Source organism: Podarcis muralis, chromosome 2 (genome assembly GCF_964188315.1).
Source record: "Podarcis muralis chromosome 2, rPodMur119.hap1.1, whole genome shotgun sequence".
Taxonomy (NCBI): domain Eukaryota; kingdom Metazoa; phylum Chordata; class Lepidosauria; order Squamata; family Lacertidae; genus Podarcis; species Podarcis muralis.
The window spans coordinates 7891065-7907958 of NC_135656.1; the positions used below are offsets into that span (position 1 = coordinate 7891065).

Sequence of the window (16894 nt, forward strand, 5' to 3'; positions counted from 1 at the left end):
TATATATATATATAAACACCCTGCAAAAGTTTTGATTTCAATGTTTCAGCCGTTGTTTTTTCTCTGGACTTAGCAGGGAAAGACAAGAGAGGAGATGCAAATATTAGACAAGTTTGGGGCCCCCCTTCATTGCTCTAGTGCAGGGGCCAGCAAACTTTTAAAGCAAGGGGCTGGTCCACTGTCCCTCAGACCTTGTGGGGGGCCGGACTATATTTTGGAGGGGGAAAAATGAATGAATTCCTATGCCCCACAAATAACCCAGAGATGCATTTTAAATAAAAGGACACATTCTACTCATGGAAAAACACACTGATTCCCAGACTGTCTGCGGGCCGGATTGAGAAGGCGGTTGGGTCTAGTGTTCTGCAAGCAACCTCAGGGAGGTTTTTTTTATTTCTGCTCCCATCCAAAGGAACAGTGCAAGCTCATTGCTCTTGGGGAAATGGAAAGTTGACAACGTAACTGTCATTTGGCACTGGCGTATTTATGAAAATGAATGTATGTGTGCAGTAGCCCTGACCTTCAAGTTCATGTTCTGTTTGAATAATAATAATAATAATATTTTATTTATACCCCGCCCTTCCCAGAGTAAATTGGTCAACCTCATCTAAATAGCAGTTTTAATAAAATGGCCCCCTTGCATTAGATTGCTGCCTTGGCAGCTCTAAATTGTAAGTCTTTATTTGCCCCCCCCTCAGAATTTTACTTTTACACATCATTGACAAGAATCCTTCTGTGTTCTAGGGTGTTGTTCTGGGTTGTTCTTTCGGCCCGGCTGCTCTCTACATCTGGGCTATCGGGATTCTCGCTGCAGGTCAGAGTTCGACAATGACGGGAACATACTCTGGACAATTTGTCATGGAGGTATTTCATCTCTCTTCAGTCACGTTAGCTTATGTTTGTCAGCCAGGATCCTTTTTCCTTACTTGAGTGAGGATGAGAGGATGGAGATGTCGCAACCTGGTCTAAACATTTCAGTTACCTGTGGGTGTTTTGCTTTCTGGTGTATGCAAGCAATTCTGCATGAAAGCACAAACTTGCAAAAGAGAAGCAGCGTGCAATAACTGCTGGGTACCATCTTCAGAGCAGATTCTGGGACTAAGAAAACAAACAACAAAACTTGTCTTAATGACATTTTTCAATACCTTTTTTAAAAAATCAGACTTCGCATGGCTTTCCATTTAAAAGTAAAGGTAACGGGACCCCTGACAATTAGGTCCAGTCGTGGACGACTCTGAGGTTGCGGAGCTCATCTCACTTTATTGGCCAAGGGAGCCAGCGTACAACTTTTGGGTCATGTGGCCAGCAGGACTAAGCCGCTTCTGGCGAACCAGAGCAGCACACGGAAATGCCATTTACCTTCCCGCCGGAGTGGTACCTATTTATCTGCCTGCACTTTGATGAGCTTTTGAACTGCTAGGTTGGCAGGAGCAGGGACCGAGCAACGGGAGCTCACCCCGTTGCAGGGATTCGAACCGCCAACCTTCTGATCGGCAAGCCCTAGGCTCTGTGATTTAGCCCACAGCGCCACCCATGCATAGGAGTCTACTGTAAAGGTAGTATTTGGTGGGCAGGAGCTGGGACCGAGCAATGGGAGCTCACCCCGTTGCGGGGATTCAAACCGCCAACCTTCTGATTGGCAAGCCCTAGGCTCTGTGGCTTAGACCACAGCGCCACCCACGTCCCGTGGTTTTCCATTTATGATTATATAAATAAAAAGAATTTTTTTAAAAAAATCACCATGGAGTGATGTTTATAAAAATGAAAGTCACACAAAGGTAAACGATGATCAAGTGAGAGAATACTGGAAGGTTGTGAGCGTATCTTTGTGAAGGTTCTGAGCATTAAGCTGAAAACTAGCCCGTTAACCTGAGAATGTCTTCCTTGTACCCGTATCCCACCCTACAAACTGTTTTGTTGTTCGATGACATTTGAGCTCCGCTGGCTTGTTTCAGGGGTTCCTCAATCTGAAGTGGTCGCGCTTTGCTCGAGTGGTTTTGACTCGCTCCATCGCCATCACGCCCACCCTCCTGGTTGCCATTTTCCAAGATGTGGAACGCCTGACTGGCATGAATGACTTCCTCAACGTTCTTATGAGCCTGCAGGTGAGAGTCCTGAAGAATAGTTGTGGGGGCACATTTACCTGCTGCAGCAAAATTTGCCCTCGGAAAGGCTTGGGAGGGAAGACGGAATCCAGGTTCGACGCACTGGTTTTCAAAAGCAGGGATTCGAAATAATAAAACCTAGCAGTCCAATGAAAGGAAACTCGGCACATACTGAGTCGGTTTAGCAGTCCAGGGCCCATTTGTTTTCTACGTGGAAACAAGTAAGAGCTGTGCAATGCAGGTTCTTTTGTATGCTAAAGGGAACAAGCCATCACCCTCCGGGGAAATATCATAGACTTGAGGGTGAGTCTTGTAGGAGGAAATTCAGAGCTGGAAGCCTTAGGATACCTTCTTGAGCAATATCTCCCTCCCCCCCTTTTTTTCTTCCTTTCCAGCTTCCTTTTGCATTAATTCCAGTCCTCACATTCACCAGTTTGCGCCCTGTGATGAATGACTTCGCCAATGGCCTGTAAGTATGAAGAATTGCATGCGTATCACATCCTTGAGGGACCTGAGAAGGGTAAAAACTGAGATGCATAATATTGCTTCTGAGCAGACACTTCTCAGTACAGTGGTACCTTGGTTTACGAATTTATCCATTCCGGAAGTCCATTCTTAAACCAAAGCGTTCTTAAACCAAGGCGTGCTTTCCCATAGCAGCGGGGGACTCGATTTACAAATGGAACACACTCAACAGGAAGCGGAACATTTTCTGCTTCCAAGGCAAAGTTCACAAACCAAAACACCTGCTTCCGGGTTTGCAGCGTTCTTAATCCAAGCTGTTCATAAACTAAGCTGTTCTTTAACCAAGGTGCCACTGTATCTGGGAACACTTGTCACTTGGGCAAGCCACTTTAAATCTCAGCACCTGGATGTAATTCTGCAGCAAGTTGAGGCTTCACTTTATTACTATGAAGTGACACTCTTCACATGAGCATAGGACTGTGTGCGTGTGCATGCATGCACACAGTATTTCTCTCCTCACTCTGTAAATAAAAAAAGTGCAGGGACCCTCCCTCCAATGTGTGGAGTGTGTTTTATAGTCAGTGCGACCAGTGGAACCTGTAGCTTTGCAGCTTTTCTGTGGGATGCCAGGACCACGTGTCCATTTTAGTTTGCTGTACTCCTGGGCAACATCTACATCTTTCGCCAGGCTGCTGTGTGCAACCACTGCTGCCACAGGTAACAAAAAAAATCAACTTCCAGCACATCACCATAAATACTTGAAAAGCAATACATGCAGTGACTTGCCAGTTGCCGAACCTTTTACACTTTTACACTATAATAATTGCAGTAAAACTTTACACTTTTTTATATATACACACACACACACCTCATCACTGCAGATGGTGACAGCAGTCACAAAATTAAAAGACGCCTGCTTCTTGGGAGAAAAGCAATGACAAACCTAGACAGCATCTTAAAAAGTAGAGACATCACCTTGCCAACAAAGGTCCGTATAGTAAAAGCTATGGTTTTCCCAGTAGTGATGTATGGAAGTGAGAGCTGGACCATAAAGAAGGCTGATCGCCAAAGAATTGATGCTTTTGAATTATGGTGCTGGAGGAGACTCTTGAGAGTCCCATGGACTGCAAAAAGATCAAACTAGCCATTCTGAAGGAAATCAGCCCTGAGTGTTCATGGGAAGGACAGATCCTGAAGCTGAGGCTCCAATACTTTGGCCACCTCATGAGAAGAGAAGACTCCCTGGAAAAGACCCTGATGTTGGGAAAGATGGAGGGCACAAGGAGAAGGGGACGGCAGAGGACGAGATGGTTGGACAGTGTTCTCAAAGCGACCAGCATGAATTTGACCAAACTGCAGGAGGCAGTGGAAGACAGGAGTGCCTGGTGTGCTCTGGTCCAGGGGGTCACGAAGAGGCGGACATGACTAAACAACAACAACAGTGTGTGTGTGTGTGTGTGTGTGTACGTACACACACACACACACACACACACTTTTGACACACACACATATACAGGGTGAGTCCTTTAAAAGAGGCTCCGTGGATACAGAGTGCACATGTTCCACGGGGCCCCTTTTAAAAGACTCACCCTGTATGTATTTGCAATACACATGAACACACTTTTGGTTGCTCTTCCACATCAGTTTCCCCTGTCCCTATACTGCAGAGTCCCATCCTGTAGGCTTCAAGGGTATTAGGTGGTTTCTGTAAATGTGGTCACATGACTTCATTTTTGTGAGCCTTTTTTGGGTGGAGGAGGGGGTTGAGTGCCTATTCTGTCGCACTTCTCAACCATTCCGCATAGTTGCAAGTCATTCCCATTTCATCTCCTCCCACTATAATAATTGTTTCTTAATTTGACTTTTAGGGCCTGGAAGATCGCTGGGGGAATTCTCATTCTTATCATCTGCGCCATCAACATGTACTTTGTGGTGTCGTATGTAACTGGCCTGGGACAAACCCTCTATTATGTGATTGCTTCACTTCTCAGCATTGTCTACCTAGCCTTCGTGGCATATTTGGTAAGTTAATGGTGGGTTTGCATCGTTGTTGTTGTTGTTGTTGTTGTTGTTGTTGTTGTTGTTGTTGTTGTTGTTGTTAGTCTTCAAAAAGGAAAACAACAACAACATCTTGTCAGGTCAGGCCTCACCTGGAGTACTGTGTCCAGTTCTGGGCACCACAGTTCAAGAAGGACAGTGACAAACTCGAACGTGTCCAGAGGAGGGCAACCAAAATGGTCAAAGGCCTGGAAACGATGCCTTATGAGGAACGGCTAAGGGAGCTGGGCATGTTTAGCCTGGAGAAGAGGAGGTTAAGGGGTGATATGATAGCCATGTTCAAATATATAAAAGGATGTCACATAGAGGAGGGAGAAAGGTTGTTTTCTGCTGCTCCAGAGAAGCGGACACGGAGCAATGGATCCAAACTACAAGAAAGAAGATTCCACCTAAACATTAGGAAGAACTTCCTGACAGTAAGAGCTGTTTGACAGTGGAATTTGCTGCCAAGGAGTGTGGTGGAGTCTCCTTCTTTGGAGGTCTTTAAGCAGAGGCTTGACAACCATATGTCAGGAGTGCTCTGATGGTGTTTCCTGCTTGGCAGGGGGTTGGACTCGATGGCCCTTGTGGTCTCTTCCAACTCTATGATTCTATGATCTTACTAGGAAGCATGACTTTCTTCCCCCATCTGGTCCAGAGATGGTTTTTTTGAAATCTATGGCGTTTACCAGGCAATACTATTCCAGCACACTGGGAAACTGCCAGATGTCAGAGGGCGAACGGGCAAATTTAGCAGGGGATCGAATACTTTCCCCCCTCACTGTAGGTGTCTTAATGCAGAGTCCTTCCCTCTGCCATTCCAGCACATAGCAGTTTCTGTATCTGCATCATTTCCCACTTAAAAATAACCTTATCTAGGGGAAATGAGATGGATTGCCCAGTAAATTAGAAGTGTGTGCCTCAGGCTACAGGATAGCGTTCTCACTGACTTACTTCGAAAACAGCGGGTGTATTTTCAGAAACGGTTGTTCTTCCCAGAACAAAACAACAACCTTGTGTGTCCCCCCCCAAAAAAAAGTCTCTTTAAAAGCCAGTTCCCATCATTGAATCCCAGGATGTGACTGTGCAAATGAAGGGGAGGGCCTATGCAGATAGCACTAAACCCAGTTCTAAATGGCTCCCACAAGGTTTATGGAAAAGGTTTACACTGGCTGCAGTTTAGCAAGGAGGGAAGAGCCTCCTCTCCTGCCTCAGACACTGGGGTTACGGGTGACAAGGAGCTGGTTTAGCTCCCAACATGGTATTTCAGAACCTACACTTTAACTTTCTCCCATATATGTGGATGGATCCTGAGGCATTAAAATCATCTTGCAGGCTAGCCTGACCCTCCTTGATGGTAATCCTGGCGTGGACCAAGTGTGTGCACGGGTTTCGCTGCATCCCTAGAAGATGCACAATTCAAAGTGTTGGTGCTGACCTTTAAAGCCCTAAAGGGCCTCGGCCCAGTAGACCTGAAGGAGCATCTCCACCCCCATCGTTCAGCCTGGACACTGAGGTCCAGACTGAGGGCCTTCTGGTGGTTCCCTCACTGCGGGAAGTGAAGTTACAGGGAACCAGGCAGAGGGCCTTCTCGGTAGTGGCACCTGTACTGTGGAACGCTCTCTCATCAGATGTCAAGGAAATAAACAACTATCTGACTTTTAGAAGGCATCTGAAGGCAGCCCCGTATTGGGACATTTTTAATATTTGAAGTTTTGTTATTCTGTTGGGAGCTGCCCAGATTGGCTGGGGAAACCCAGCCAGATGGGTGGGGTATTATTATTATTATTATTATTATTATTATTATTATTATTATTACCCTTGTAAATACAATTCCTCCTTGCACTTGCAACTTTTCCTACTCAGTTTCCCCCTGTCAACAGCCTAAAATACTTGGGCTCGGGGATGGTCTACTTTTCTCTGTGTCCTTTTGCAATTCTTATGGGCTGACTGAGAACAGCCTCTCTTCACTCTTATTTTACATATTCAAAGCAAGGGTGGGTGCATACCCATATCTTTTGAATGCCGCCGTACACAATCTCCTCTCATGTACCAGGTGGCAGGGGGAATTTGGCCCCCTTTAAACAACATAAAGCTGCCCTTTATGTCATTTTGAAGCTATGTCTTTGAAATGCCTTCTCCAGAGTGAAACTCTGAATTTCTCCATAGCATATTGCCTGCACATTTTGCTTCATAACTTTCACTGTAAAGGGGCTAGAGACTTAAAACAAAACAAAAATATATGAAAGCTTACAGTCGTTGCTCTCTCAGCCTAGTTCTAAGGAGCTGCCAGCCCTGACGCATATGTGCATCATGTTAAAAGGAATTGTTTACTGTTGTTCTTCTGAAGTATTCTTCTGAGTTGCAGTGATGCACATTTAATTGGATTAAAACTCCTGCAATCGCTCAGCTAAGATTTCTTTAGTTGGGTTAACTAGATCTGCCTCTTGGCATGCAATGGCAGCAACTGCTGTGTGACACTTTTTTCTCTTGCCCCCCCCCCAATGTGTTTCTTAAGGTTTTGAAACCTGGTAGGGTGCTGCTGTTTTGCTGAGGCATTGGAAGTTGGGGCAGGGGTGTAACCCTCAGTGGTTTTCAACTAAAGTTTACTTAGAGTAGTGACTATGTTAGGCCGGACCCTGAGATCATCTTCTGAGGCCCTCCTTGATGTGCCTCCTCCTCGAGAGGTCCAGAGGGTGGCAACACGAGAACGGGGCCTTCTCTGCAGTGGCTCCCCGTCTATGGAATGGTCTCCCCAGGGAAGTTTGCCTGGCACCTTCATTATACACCTTTCAGTGCCAGGCAAAAACATTCCTCTTTAACCAGCCTTTGGCTTATCTAATCAACATCCTATACCCTTTAAAATGTGACACTTTGGGGGGGGGGGCGTGTTGGATTATTAGATAGATAGATAGATAGATAGATAGATAGATAGATAGATAGATAGATGATAGATAGAGATTGTTGTTTGTGAAGCATCCTGAGACATCCAGGTATAGGTAAAGGTAAAGGGACCCCTGACTATTAGGTCCAGTCGTGACCGACTCTGGGGTTGCGTCGCTCATCTCGCTTTATTGGCCAAGGGAGCCAGTGTACAGCTTCCGGGTCATGTGGCCAGCCTGACTAAGCCGCTTCTGGTGAACCAGAGCAGTGCACAGAAACGCCTTTTACCTTCCCGCTGGAGCGGTACCTATTTATCTACTTGCACTTTGACGTGCTTTCAAACTGCTAGATTGGCAGGAGCAGGGACCGAGCAACGGGAGCTCACCCCGTCGCGGGGATTCGAACCGCCAACCTTCTGATCAGCAAGTCCTAGGCTCTGTGGTTTAACCCATAGCGCCACCTGCGTCCCTTTCCGGGAATAGGACGGTATATAAATTCAATGAAGGAAATGACCCACTCTGGGTTATACAGTGGTGCCTCGCAAGACGAAAAGAATCCGTTCCGTGATTCTCTTCGTCTAGTGGTTTTTTCGTCTTGCGAAGCAACCCTATTAGCGGCTAAGCGGATTAGCGCTATTAGTGGTTTAGCGGCTATTAAAGGATTAGCGGCTAAGCTGCTAAAAGGCGATTAGCGGCTTAGCGGCTTAGAAAAAGGGGGGGAAAGCGGAAAAAAATCGCAAGACTAGCAAGACGTTTCGTCTTGCGAAGCAAGCCCATAGGGAAAATCGTCTTGCGAAGCAACTCAGAAACGGAAAACCCTTTCGTCTAGCGGGTTTTCCGTCTTGCGGGGCACCACTGTATTCAACACTGGTCCTACTCAGAGCAGACCATTTCAAATTAATAGATAGAATTCAGGTCCATTTATTTCAATGGGCCTACTCTTCCAGTGAAATTAATAGACGTGAGAGACCTATGATCACATGGGAACAGTGCACTGTTTTCTTTGTAGTGACTAAAATACTTTGTGGTGGGACTGTCTTTCTAAGTAAACCTACAATTGATTTGGGATTCTGCTTCTCTCCTCCAGACTTGGCTGTGCCTAATAGCTCTGGGAGCCTCCTTCCTGGCCTGTGGTCGCACGGTAAGAGTCACGAGAACGTTGCTTATTGAAGAGCCGGCTTCGTCTCCAATTAATTAAATACTGGGTCTGTCTGTACGCAACAGGGAGCCATCAGGGCCAGTGTGTTTCTATGGTTTACTCTGTGAACATATCCAAATGTATGTGCGCTTTTGCACAAAGTTAAGATTGTGGTTAATGGCGTTAAAAAACAATAATTGTGGTTGTACATATTGAGAAATACTTGGGTTCTTTTCCTTGCTGTCCCCCTACAATCACACTCTAAAGAACAAACGAACAAAAATTCTCGTTGCTTCCCTTGTAGCATTAGATTCTCAGTGTGAGAATGCAAACACTAAAATGCTTTTGACTTTCACCAAGGGACTAATACTATATTTTAACTGGGATTCCTTCAATTAATGGCAATCGTGTCTTTAAAAAACCCGTGTTTTAAAGGCATAAAATTAAATGACGTGATTGCACTTGAATAGAATAGACCCTAATGAGTCTTGCTAGTGTCGGTAGCTGGAATGCAAGTTAAAGGCTAACATTATTCACTGCTAAGGAATGCATCAGGATGCAGGTAAATCCCCATGGGCAGGAAGCAGGGGAGAATCTCCCTGCATGTTGGGAAATAACATGAGAAGCGTTGTGCTAAATCTTGTTTCCTGTGAAGCTGGCTTTCTGCAGGCAGGCAGCACGCCACAGCTGAGCATTCAAGCCCTCCATCTGGAACCCAAAATAGTGCCGTTTGATTAAAGTATTGTCTGTGAATTCTGCTAAATGTAGAAGCTGGCAAGTGAATCAAACAGTCTCCTGTCCAGTTGATTAATGTTGGCTGACCACTCCTTCTGATAATGATTAAAGGCAGGCGTAAGTTAGTGATGCTGAGGCTGTTTCTGCATCCTTTATCAAAGAGAGCCTTGCCAAGCTGAGAACTTATTTTGGAAGGAGTACAAGCCACTTCTGAAAGTACAATTGCTAGTTTCAATACTAGTGAGAGTACTAGTGCCCGCCAGATGGCCAGAGTATCATCTTCTGCAGGACTACTGTCCAAAAAATCACACAAATAGAGTGGCTGCACATTTTGGATGAGAAGCAGGTAGAAAGAGCGCTTGGCTTGGTCATTTAATTCTTGGTCTTCACTAGAGGAACGGCTTGCTTTCCAGCTCAAGAGATGGGCACGTGTATCATGTGCTCCGGAATTTTATTTCTCTTAAGCAACTGTCCCAAATTCCCCCCAAATGGCTTCCTTGGTACTCTTCAGTGTAAAAGCAAGATCACAGTTAAAGAGAGGAAATCCACAATTTTTGTATAGATTTCTCCTTTTTCTGTCTCCACTGAAGTTCTCCATTAGAGAATTCTGAACCAAAAGAACAAGTGCTAAAAATTAAAACTGGGCCCGTACATTAAAAAGTGTTAATTAACTTGCTAAGTGTGCAATTCTGGTGGTCAGCAATGGGGAAATAATTTTGCATTCAATGTTTACAAGTTTTTACTGTTTGTTTTGTGACTAATTGTTATTAATACAGTGAAGTGATGTCCATATTTCCTGTAACTCTTTGTGTCAGGAATGTTAGGGTTAAAATGAAGGTTTCGGCGTCCGTTGGAGGAAAATACTTAAGTATGAATACTTGAATCCTCTTTCTAGCCAGGAGTCTCCTACTACACATACTATCACAAACATATTTTAAAAAACAACAACACAGTTAACCTGGTGTAATTATTCCAGTTACTCCTTCCGTCATCTTAAATGGTTTTTCTGTATTTCTTTTTGTTGCTTCATTTCCTTTTAACAGTCTTCAGGGTAGCATTGCAAAATCCTCTCCTTTTGGCATTACAACATTGAGATAGATACTAAGAAAGGACTAATTATAGTATTAATAACGTTAATAATTGCATCACTGAGCTATGTGTAGGGTCCTGGGTATAATGATGAATGGTTTTTACCTCATGGAATATGTTTCATATATTCCTCCTGGAATTTCATTCAGAGATGCATGTGTCTGTCATCTGTTAAATAGAATTCAGAGGGACTTCCTAAGGTTGCAGCGTGGTCTGAAAAGGCCCAATACGGAACATAGTAGCACATTGTGAAACGAGCTCCAGAGAAATTTAGAGGCAATTCCACTACCTCCGTATTCTGTTTCATTTGGGAAATGGTAAACATTTAGATTCCCAAATATATTTCTGTTCTTAAAAGAAGAACCTGAGGAAGTCCTTGAGATTTGCCTCAAGCAGGACTTGCAAATGTTGTCACTGGTCTCAAATGTTACCCTTATCTTGTGAAACTGATAAGAATACTGATTTCGCTGGACTGGAATTTGGGCTAAGGTAGCTTTGTTGCATCTACTTCATCAGCTGCGTTTCAGGTCCAAAAACAAAACAGCTTTGGATGGGTTCCAATTTTAATACTTTTCTTGCACGTATTGTGAGGCTAACCACCCACTTGGCTTGAAGAGGGGTACCCATAATCACTAGAAGGTAGGATTCAGAACTGGTCATAACTTGAGCAATGCCCCCCCCCCAAAGACATTTGACATTCTCACACAATCCTTCATGTGTGTTTCTCTTTTAAAAACACTAATGGTAAATCTTGACTTGAAATGCCCTAATTTTTCCAATCGTCACTGGAAGCCATCCTCCAATTTTTCTGTACCATTTTTAACGTGATCATTATCGTTTTGCTCCCTGGGTATTGATAAGATTTAACGGGTTGAATAATGACTTTATAACAGCGTTAACCTGTGCCCTGTTTTTGACAAATGTCAAAGGTTGCATTCCAGGGCATAGTTGAGCATGCTCAAATCCTTTTAAAACTGGTCAGCCTAACGGATGCTTTGTTCTGTGCTTGATCCAAGGCTATAATAGCCTACTGGCCCACATATGATGGGGGGACGAACGGACTTTCTATTGCTGCATCAAGGTGCACCTAAATTTCAAATGTAGAGAAAAATACAATTAAACTATTTTCAGTCAGTGTGGGAGCATCCAGTTCTGCTCAAGAACTAGACAATACATTTTGTCTCATGTGCACTTGTGGAAAAAAATTAATGGCAGCTGTGAGGATCTTTTGCTTAAGAGAAGGTGACATTGCATGTGTTTTGAGACTTTCAAGTTGGCTAGAATCTTTCCTTCTGCCTACAACTGTATGTAATGCCATAAAGGTGACAAAAATACATTGCATCATAGGCATGACGTGATGCCAAGAGGGTACCTAGCTTTTCCCCACTCAACACTAACATAGCCTGATACTCTCCAATACTTTTGAACTACAACTCCCAGCATCCTCAACCAGCATGGGATGGGGAAAGATTGCACTCAAGGCCAGTTGGTGTTTGGTATGTGCAGTTTTCCTTAAGAAAAGGCGTCCTTGCCTGCAGTAGAGAAGGACCTCTGAAATCCAGGGTTCAAGTTGGCCATACACTTGAGAGGTGTGGTTCCTACTGGGCTGTGCTGCTGTTATATCTCCATTCACTACAGAGGGGCTCTGATCATTCCTTTTTGCTGCAACAAAGCTGCTAAATTTTGAATTGCTATTTTATCTGACCATCTCAAGTCTCCCGGTTTTATTTGTACTAGCTTATCCAATCTTACTGCTCGTTTTTGCTGTATTTCAATAAACTTGGTGAACATTTCCCCAGCTCAGAAGCAGGCATTATTTTAATAGTTCTGTTTTGCAAACTCGGAAAGTGTGTCTGGCATTTTCTATGTGGACTTTGCAGAATTACTTGAAATGCTTTGTACACTCCATGGGCGAATTGCTTTCCAGGTTTTTCAGTAGCAGAATAGTTTATACTATTGGGGAGTTGCATGGTTAAAAAATGGCCAGCGGCCTTCAGCAGCTGTAATTTTTTCTTCGGTGCACTTTAACATTGTAAATTCTCAGAAGAAAGATAGACAAGCCTGCCTCTTGGGATGTCAGTTTCTGTCTGACACCGTTTTGAACATGGTACAAGATTCTGAAAATCGTAGCTATGTAGCAGTCGTAAAGCATCCGTGCTACACAGTTTGGGTTGTAAAATCTATGAAACAAATGTCTATTTTTTTTAGTATAAATCAGTCTGTATAAATGATAATTTAAATTAAAAGAATGGAACATTTTCCAACTTGGGTGTCTTTCTTTTCTGCTTAAATTAACCTCACGAAGGTTGTCTTATTCGGGTATATATCAAGCACACAATGATGATGATGATGATGATTTGTAAAATGCGCCCAGATGTGGAATGTGGGCCGCGTTCTCTCTTCCTGCCCCTGTCCCCCAGTTCATTTGAGCATTGAAGGATTCTGCACCCACATCTGCAAAGCACACCTTGCCATTGAATGGAATACCCTGCTGTATTGCATAGAGATCCTTGCAGACATCAAAACCTTTGTGATGCTTTGCATTGCCATTGTAGGCTGCAATCGGTGATTCTGGCACAAGGCGATGTTCAGTTTGCCGCTTTGGGGAGGTAAAGATTCAAAGAGGCAAGCCATTGAGGAGCTGATGGTAGGAGCAATCCTGTTGGCTGGCTGCAAGAAATAATGGCAGTGACCAGGAATGATGGATATAATTAAACCTGAATAGCATAACTATTTCCTAACCAGATCAGGTTTTAACTTCCATGTAGCTTTCCTGGCTGGGACGCAGGTGGCGCTGTGGGTTAAACCCCAGAGCCTAGGACTTGCCGATAAGAAGGTCGGCGGCTGAAATCCCCACAATGGGGTGAGCTCCCGTTGCTCGGTCCCTGCTCCTGCCAACCTAGCAGTTTGAAAGCACGTCAAAGTGCAAGTAGATAAATAGGTACCGCTCCGGCGGGAAGGTAAACGGTGTTTCCGTGCGCTGCTCTGGTTTGCCAGAAGCAGCTTAGTCATGCTGGCCACATGACCCGGAAGCTGTCTGCGGACAAATGGCTCCCTCGGCCACTAAAGATAGATGAGCGCCGCAACCCCAGAGTCATCCGCAAGCTGGCCACATGACCCGGAAGCTGTAGGCCGGCTCCCTCGGCCAATAAAGCGAGATGAGCGCCGCAACCCCAGAGTCGGTCACGACTGGACCTAATGGTCAGGGGTCCCTTTATCTTTACTAGCTCTCCTGGCTAATAGCTGTTGTCGGCAAATTTGGGAAGGATAGGTCAAATACATCTTTGAAAACCAGCTGAGCTGTTACGTTATGGGGAAAGTTATGGGGTCTGTTCTCAAAGGGTTCCGTGACCCCCCCCCCAAAAAAAGCCAAAAACTGCTCTGCAGAGACACTGCTGCAGTTCATAAAACATGCGTCATTTGCCCAGGTTTCATATTTATATGAGTCGAAAGCAGCTTATTAACAAAGGAGAGGGGGAATTCTGGGTCAGATTAAGACCTGGTTGAGTCCTCTGCTCACAATTTCTATATTTTAGATCATTTATTTCTGTTGGTGTTTCCTGCATCATCTGTGTATGTCACAATCCAGAGTGCAACTTAGCTATTAAAAATATATCTAGTAGCAGTTTCCTATTAACACAACAAATCAAATGTCAACTGATCCGTGGTCAGTGGAGCAGCCTTCAAATGAGTACTGCTGAGTTGGCAAAATCCTTTCTGGTGCTCTGTGGGCCAACATTACCTGCAGATTAAAGCTTTTGGATAAAACAGGTTCAACTCTGACATGCTATAGAAATGTTATCTTTCCCCCTTTTATTACAAGCTCTCCTTACCAGCTTTAAGGGAAGTGGAAGGTGTAAGTAATTTTACTTCGCTAAGAAACTTGCAGTTTAAATGTCCTACAATGTTTAAAACAAGCAATACGTTTTTATGTAAACTCTTGAGATGCTATACGGTAAGTTTCAGTCTGTTGGAAACTGTTGGTCATCCTGTCCTTTTGATTCATACCTTTATATAAACAGTTTAAACTATTCTTAAAGTCTTAATGGGATTAGCAGAATTTGCATGTAGAGATTTTTACGGTGTGTATTAGCGTGAAATGGCTTTTAAAAGTCAGTGGACTTCAAAATCAAATTAGTGACACTTTATCAATCTTGTGTAGTTTTGGCAAGTTAGGTACAAAAACATCATTAGTAAAAACCAGAACAATTGCCTGGATTATTTTTTTTGCACCACTTACAGAACAGACACCCCCAAACTTGGCCCTCCTGATGTTTTGGGACTACAACACCCATCATCCCTAGCTAACAGGACCAGTGGTCAGGGATGATGGGAACTGTAGCCCCAAAACTAGGGCCGAGTTTGGGGGTGCCTGTTACAGAAGATACCAGTTGCCCTCCTCCAAGTGTTACTTTTAAATTTTTATTTATTTATTAAATTTGTAATATTCCCCTTCATCCTTCGATCTCGAGGTGGTTCACAACATAAAAATACAATACATTTATTTAAGACATGTAAATAATGCACATGTGTCTTTTTCAGTATCATTAAAGTCAGGAAGCCAAAATGAACCCAAAGGACAATCACATCTCTGCTTAATAAGCTGAGATACGGCCAAGCCTTTTGCCTGTGTACACAAAGCCCCTTTGTGTGATCCATGAAATTTCTAATCAGCTAGAGTTTCCCGTTTCATCCAGCCTGAGAAACTGTGATTACCAGCTCTGGAGCAAGCCAACATTTTCAGCCAATGTTTGAAGTTTCTTTAATTCCCTGACTGCTTATGAAGCTGGCAATGATACTTTCCCAGTTTGATTAAAATGGGAAATAATAGTATATTGGACTTGCTGGTCTAATAGTGGCTTGCCAGAAGAGGCTTGCATATGAATGCAAGAGATTCATTCCTAACTAAGCTTACTAAGCCGAGATACGAACAGCCAAACCAGGAGATTCACACACCTCAAGATACAACACAGAACCGCCAAGATCCAAATGTATTTTCTAGAAGAAATGCTGACAAGTTTTCAGTCTTTATTGTTGTGGCTCCAGCAGCAAATCGCAATGTCAACTTTCACTGAAACTGCACAACTTCCAGTTGGCAGGAACCACCTGATACCACATGGAATTCCTAGCGATACTGCGACATGTACCATGTATGAACACAGTCGCCTTAGACGTGCATGACTATTCTGCCGCATGTAGGCCCCTTTTAACCGCATCTACCTTCAGAAACGTATGGGTTGTATTTAGTGCTGCCATTCTATTCATGCAATGGAACTTACCCCATGCACGCCCAAAAAACAGCCCTATATTTCTCCAGCACACAGGTGATGCCATGTAAGAAATTAGTAAGATTGTGGGGGAGGGGATTGTTTGGCTTTTTGTGGCACTACTATTGGATCTGTAACTGGCTGAAATATTACGTCTCGAGACCCCAGTTCAGTTCCATGAGTCTAAAAACCCCATGAAACCTGCTCTGTCCTGATCTAGCCAGCCTGCCCCCAAAAGAACTTCGTACTTCTTCACTGGAGAGAGCAGAGCCACGTGTCCCAAAGAAAATGCATCCCACAGATCTTCCATTGAAATTAACGGGGGAAACACAACTCTTTCCATACCGCTCGCTGAATTAGTGTAATCATCACCCAGGGAAAGGAAAAGGAAAGAGAACCAAAGTATAAGCACCAACTGTTCACTCCCCCAAATTGTCGTCGTCCTTAAACACACCCTCTCTGAATAAACCGAGAAGAAAGGGTCTCTGAGTGTAACTTAGCGAAGGGAAAACGGGGACCACCATTCTGGTGCTGACATGGGGGCACAGAAGGGTCAATGACATTAAACAACAAAGGATTTGGAGTTACCTTAAAGGACCCCTGAGCATTAGGTCCAGTCGTGACCAACTCTGGGGTTGCGGCGCTCATCTCGCTTTATTGGCCGAGGGAGCTGGCGTACAGCTTCCGGGTCATGTGGCCAGCATGACTTAGCTGCTTCTGGCGAACCAGAGCAGCACACGGAAATCCCGTTTACCTTCCCGCTGGAACAGTACCTATTTATCTACTTGCACTTGACATGCTTTCGAACTGCTAGGTTGGCAGGAGAACTGCTAGGTTGGCAGAACTGCTAGGTTACCTTACCTTAAAGAAGTCTTAAAGAATTGTAGTGCTTTCATGAGCCAATCCCTACTTTGTGAGATTAGCAAAGAGGATAATTACACTCTAATGACAAAGAGAAGGGGCTGAGCAGTTCTTTTAACACAAAGTGATGCCAGAAGGCCAAGCGATGGAAGAGAGAGCAATAGGATTGTCACACGCAGATCCCTCACTTGCACAACATACATTCAAATGATCAAAGATCCAGTTAGTATGGGTATAATGATGCCCAGCTAACAGTCCCTGGTACAGTGGTACCTCGGGTTAAGTACTTAATTCGTTCCAGAGGTCCATTCTTAA

At 44.1% G+C, this 16894-nt stretch overlaps 1 protein-coding gene across 3 annotated transcripts in view; it reads left to right on the forward strand.

The window, feature by feature from the left end:
• The window catches only part of SLC11A2 (solute carrier family 11 member 2), a 62734-nt gene that overhangs the window by 40756 nt on the left and 5084 nt on the right, over positions 1-16894 (forward strand). For all 3 annotated transcript variants that reach the window (XM_028721495.2, XM_028721496.2, XM_028721497.2), the window contains 5 exons: positions 745-864; positions 1956-2105; positions 2501-2574; positions 4439-4592; positions 8577-8630. In XM_028721495.2, coding sequence (XP_028577328.2) covers positions 745-864; positions 1956-2105; positions 2501-2574; positions 4439-4592; positions 8577-8630 — 552 coding nt within the window. The remainder of the gene's footprint in view (positions 1-744; positions 865-1955; positions 2106-2500; positions 2575-4438; positions 4593-8576; positions 8631-16894) is intronic.